General features: G+C 35.2%; 1 protein-coding gene across 1 annotated transcript in view; it reads left to right on the plus strand.

Moving 5' to 3' along the window:
- Nucleotides 1-4,633, plus strand: part of Slc44a5 (solute carrier family 44 member 5) — a 351,400-nt gene extending 346,767 nt beyond the window's left edge. Inside the window, 1 exon segment of the mRNA XM_047562167.1 lies at nucleotides 3,842-4,633. Within this exon segment, the coding sequence (XP_047418123.1) occupies nucleotides 3,842-3,936 (95 nt within the window). The 3' untranslated portion in view covers nucleotides 3,937-4,633.
- The last annotated feature ends 1,367 nt before the right edge of the window (nucleotides 4,634-6,000 follow it).

Below are 6,000 nucleotides of genomic sequence, written 5' to 3' on the forward strand. Positions count from 1 at the left end.
CAACATGTGATATTATATAGAAATAGGAATCAGGACAAGAAAAACAAAAATAAAAATGTGCATTGTCTATCATGTTCCATCCTAACTTTTTCATTTTGTGAGTAAGGAAGGTCACTGTGAGCTCTGATATAAAATCTACTAAGTCAATAATCCAGCTGTTCCCAAAAGATTCTAGATACTCTCTGCTATGAATCCTACAGATTCACAGGAAACTTGGTCCCATGCAAACTTATAGTTGCTCGTCATGGTTCTGGGGCTCCCCCAGCCGCCAGGCAGATGGGTCAGTGACAGTGCCATCATTTTCCTATTTGCTTAAGCAAGCAAAGCAGAAGGTAAATTCACATATGAGAGAAGTCAGTAACCCTGGCATTTGCCTTCAAATGTAATCTGAGGATTTAGGGCAGGGAGCTTCACAGCTAAGTAGGATGAGAGCTGACTTAGACGACCAGAGCCCGGGTCCTCTGTCTCTCTCACTACCTCCAAGCTACCAAGTTCAGCCATTTCACACTCTTGGGTCTCAGCTTGAAGAAGCTGCAACATCAGTGTGTGGACTGCCATTAAAAGTGACTTTAAGCCAGGTAGAGTGGTACACACCTGTAATCTCAGTGGCTCAGGAGATTGAGATAGGAGAATTTCGAATTCAAAGTCAGCCTCAGCAAATTATTGAGGACCTAAGCAACTCAGCAAGACCATGTCTCTAAGTAAATTATTAAAAAAAAGGAACTGGGGATGTGGCTCAATGGAGCAGTGTCCCTGGGTTCAATCACCAGTAGCCCCCCCCGCAAAAAAAGAGTGACTTCTTTAAACTCTGCAATCCAACTATTCTACATTTACCACATAATTAAAATACTTTTTGTTCAACTTCATCCCCAGGAGTGTGGCACTTTATAAGTTTCTAAAAGAAACTGCCATGGGATTTACAGATAATTTTTAAAGAACACAAACAGTCTTGTTAACTTTGAAACTATCTGAATAAATTTCTTTGGGAGTGGAGGGGACTAGTGTGAAGGGCCAGTGCTTCTGGGCAGAGGTTGGGGCCTCTCACCTTGTCCAGCATCAGCAATTGAACTGTGCTAATTTGTCTTATGTTTGACTAATTCTGATTTTTCTGATTTTTCCCTGTTCGATTCTCCAATTTATAAAAATGTGTATGATTATTCTGCTGCTTGCTGCTTTTGCCCTGCTTTGACTGCTGCATATACAGGTGAAGATCTGGAAAGAAATGATGGATCTGCAGAAAAACCCTACTTCATTTCCCCTAACCTGCACGGGATTCTGATCAAGAAGCATCCAGTTCCCCACAAGCAGAGTAGAAAAGCTCCCAGCAGTACCACCCACTCTTAAGTGGACATTTTGTAAACTAAGTCAAGTGTAATTTGAAAATGTTGCTGTGGAGTAATGTGAAATTCTGTGCTCTTTCTAAAAAGTCAGCACTTGGTACCATCTGAGGTGTCAGATTCTTGAAGACAATGGCCTCTGTGAAATAGTCTACTTTATAGACTGTGGTCCTAGCCGAAGAGCAAAGTGTTAATGTCAATCATTTTTTAAAATCTATAGCAGAAAGTGTTTTCATAACTTTTATAATGGTGTGCTGTTTCCATTACAGCACTTTGATAGCCTTTCTTTTTATAAGTGTATATTTGTAAAGGATATTCATGAAATTTTTGAAGGCACTATAAATGTGTTATTAGTTAGCCATAAAAATATTGTTTATAGTTAACCAGCATAAGGTACTAAATTTGTAAATATGGTGCTATGGTTTTATTTATATTGTTTGAGCTGGTGGACAAATCTCCAAACTGTGATTAAGTGTGTATTAATGGTTTCTTAGAAAGTATATTTCAGTATGTGAGTCAAGTCCATAACAATCATCTTGGATGTTACTGTCACACAGGTTCTACAGAGCATTACTGGGTGAATAGTGAGGAACCTTCACAGATGGTTCGTTTTAGTGAAATTATATTTTATATTGAAGTCAAATCTGAGTCCTAGAATGTCATTTCCAACAATATGAGCCTCCAATCACCATTAGAATATTCTGAACTGAAATTCCCATGTAACTCAGGCCTTTTGTCTCCAGCCGGAATTTCCTACTCCAACCACGTAGAAGATAAATATGGATTTGTTTCAAAAGAGTGATTTTTCTCTTCATGAGAATACCTGTATTTCTAGATTATAGGGATTATGTGGCTTTGTTCCACCAAAGGGTAAATGTTAGCTCAATCTTCAGTGACGATAGAGAAAAGATAAATAAGACACTTCAGTATTTACCCCAAGGAAATATATTTCTGGTCCTCCATTAGGTATCTCATCTGGTACCTTTACAAGGGACATGCTCCAGGTTAGGAAATATCTCTTTCCAGGGCTTAAGAGAAGTGCTTTTGTCACCCTCCACTGCTGCTGGTCAGAGCAAAAACCTGGTTTCTGGTAAGCCATGCCTACATCTTGCATGGCAGAGCAAAGCATTAATCAGATGCTCACATACCTGCCTATCCTGCCCGTGTGCAAATGCATATGATGCTGCTAAGAGTGTAAAGAATGTGCCCCAAAAGAATCACTAAATCCATTGGCAACCTTTTGGCTTTTACACTAAGCTTTTCCTATAAGGATTTTCTAAGTATTGGCTGAATGGAACATGTTGACTTGACATGTTGATCTGAACATGATCTGCACACCCAAGAAGAGAGTCAGAAATGCATCATTGTGTTGCCAATTAATATAAATACTAACAATTATACCGAAGGAAGTGTGGAAACCTAGATTTAGACTGTTTACGGAAGCTTAATAGTAAATAGTCAATGAACAGAAAAGGTTTCAAAATATCCGTCCTATGGACCAGCAACTTATTCTTGACTTCCTTTCTTGAGTTTACCGTAGTCAACAGTGTCACCGGGCCTCACATCTTGGCAAAAAAAAAAACAAAACAAAACAAAAACTCTTTATTCTTCTTCTTGAAGTATAATGCAAGGAAAGTGATTGATTATGTTTCTAGATTTTTACTGTTACTTTATTGCTCAATAATACAAGGACCACAACAAAGATCTAGTAAAACAGCAATCTCTACCAGTGAATTTGTTTTAAATACAGATAGATGCCCTTGCCCTGCCCAAGGGATTCTGATGTGCTGTGCCGGAACATGGACCACTGTGTCAATTATTATGACCTTCTCTAGTTGATCCAGACACACATAAAAGTTGGAAAATCATTTGAAAAAAATTTAAATCAACATATGAGAAACTAGTTGCCTGTTTAACTGTATTATGGGCTTATTCCTAGTCAGAAAGATACTCTCCATTTATGACTTATTTGTGCAATTGAAATGCTCAGAGTAAAAATGAGCATTGTTTTTTAAAAGAAACATAGAAGCCATTGTCTTACAGAGCAATTAAACTAATAACTGTAAAAATGGAGCAATATTTCTCAAAACTTTCATTTGAAGGATTTGAAATACTGTATGCTAAAATTGTACAAATATTATCTTTCAAGGCTGAACTGTTCAGGTTGTTGGTGGCCAAGCAAAAACAATCTTGAACTAATATGGTAATTTAGGAAGTAAATGGAGAAAAATAAAGTAAAAGTTATTTCCTTGATAGTACAACTGACAGACATTCCATATTGGCAGAATCTGACCTGGTAGATAGAATGAGCTAATATTTTGCTATCATGATAACAAGGGCTGATTGCTTTTTCATACCTATGTTTACAATAACGTTGATGCCAAGCAACTGTTTTAAAAAAGTGATATTGTAAATTGCTGTAAAACAAGTATGCAGCAGATGGCGATGTTACTTCTCTTACAGTTTTGCTTTGACACTTAACTCTGTGCCATTCTTCCTCCTAGTGGAAGATTTAGAACGAAATGAAGGTTCTGAAGCAAAACCCTATTTCGTGACTCAATCTCTGATGAAGCTTTTGATGGAGGAAGATTCAAACTAAGAACCAGTAGAACAACAAACTGGTCATCCTGCCGCGTGTTACCTTCCCGCGTCTGCTGTCTGCGTGACACTTGTTTCATAAGTGCTTTGTGTTTGGCGACACTGTATTCACGACCTTGTTGGCTTGCATTTGCATGTTTTATACCAAAGCTTATATTGTAATATGTAAAGCCATCAGAAGTTGCAAGGGAATTGTTAATAACATGGAACATTTTTATACTAATATCTTTTGTTTTGTAATTCATTTTTAAATAAGAGTGGCTTGGATGTTTTGAAAATACTACTGTGTTAATATTCTTTTAGATATTAGATTGGAAAAGGGTACACTATTAAATTGATAGCTCCTAATATATTTTTAAGATGACAAATAAAAGACTTCTTCTGCAGGGAAAATTGGTAAACAAAATGAAATAAACATTTTTAGGGCTTTCCCCACTCCTGTTTGACAGTAAACCAGTAAAAGGACCACCCCACTCCAGTCTTTGCTGTTTTTAGTATAGAATGTTTCCTGTTAAGCAAATTGCCAATCATCCAGCCTTTACTACTTCGTCCTCTGACAAAGTGCCTTACTGGCTAATACTACCCAGCTTTCATGGGCAAGTTTACAAACATTGTTTTAAAAAAATTAAAACCTGCGATGTTTAGTGATTAAAACAAGTCTTCTTGCATTTGTTTTCCTCTTGCTCACTGAATGGAACCCATAGGTCATTTCACCATGTTTGATATTCTCGATATTAGAGAATACATCGTGTGGTATAAACAATTTCCCTAGTGCCTAGTGGACATTCGTGAATGTGTACTATACACAAGGGGAAAAAGAAAATGACATTGGGTTTCTTTTTTTTTTTTTTTTTCTAAAAGAAAAAACTGTAATCTTTTGTATAGATTATCTTTGAAAATACAATAAGATTGTATTTCTCAGTGTTTTATACACATTGGAAAGGGAAACTTCTGGCAATTACAAAGGGAAACTTTACCCATGAAAGGGTGCTTACAGATATCATGTACTGAATAGTTCCATTATAAATGATTGCTTATTCTCATCAAAACCTGTTCTATATGTGCTGTTTCATTTTCTAGCTTTTGATACAAAACAACCAGTTTACTTACAACATATTAACTTTTTATTGTGCCAATAGAAACAGAAACAATTTTGAATTCAGTTTTAAATAACTCTACTAGTACTACTAACTTTAAAGAAAATAAATTCAGTGTGCTATTTGGTGTTAATGGGAAGAGTCCATAAAAGCATTCACCCTAAGATATGTCAATCAGATAATGATAGTTTGTGAAAGATTCAGGAATCAATCAACAATAAGTTACTACTGGTTTATCTATTATCACATTTATTTAGATGTGACTTTAGATACTTTTATGCCAAAAAGAAACTGACATGAGAACATGATCGTCTGAGCTCTTCTGCCGTGCAGAAGTGTTAGGAACCCTTATGTAAGCATCTTTAATAACTAAAATGTTTAATACTTAATGGGATTTGTTGTTACTCATTGCTTTAAATATATTTTTTTCTAATAGAGATTTAGATAAAAACAATTTGTCTTTTTGTTTCTTTAAGCTAGAAAAAAAAAAAAAGAAGAAGAAAGAGAGAGAAAAAAAAAAGTTTTTGTTTTTTAAATGCTCCCATACTATAACATCTTCTCTGTACCAAGTATCTAGAGTTATTCAAAAAATATCTGTATTTTAAAATATTCCATTGGTAAATCAAGTAACTAAAACTGAAGATTTATCCAAGTCACAAGTCAAAGATAAATGAAAAAAAATCGATGTTTTAAAAAAACCCAAGCAATGCCCTAAACTAGTTAATTGATTTTTATTTTAATTTGCCAAAGTTCTGCTCATTTCCTTATTTGGTTTTGCCAACTTCATAAGAATAAAATATCATTTTTAAGGCATGGATAAATTTAGAGTCCCTGAAAATATGTGAAGAGTAGTTCACAGTAGTTTTCTAAAACAAGATTAAATGAACCTACTATTGGTCTATCTTAAGCTAAAAGAGCATCTTTTTTAAGTTGAATTATATGTTAAATTTTCAAAATTAATTTTCTTT

This window comes from Sciurus carolinensis, chromosome 1 (genome assembly GCF_902686445.1).
Source record: "Sciurus carolinensis chromosome 1, mSciCar1.2, whole genome shotgun sequence".
NCBI lineage: Eukaryota > Metazoa > Chordata > Mammalia > Rodentia > Sciuridae > Sciurus > Sciurus carolinensis.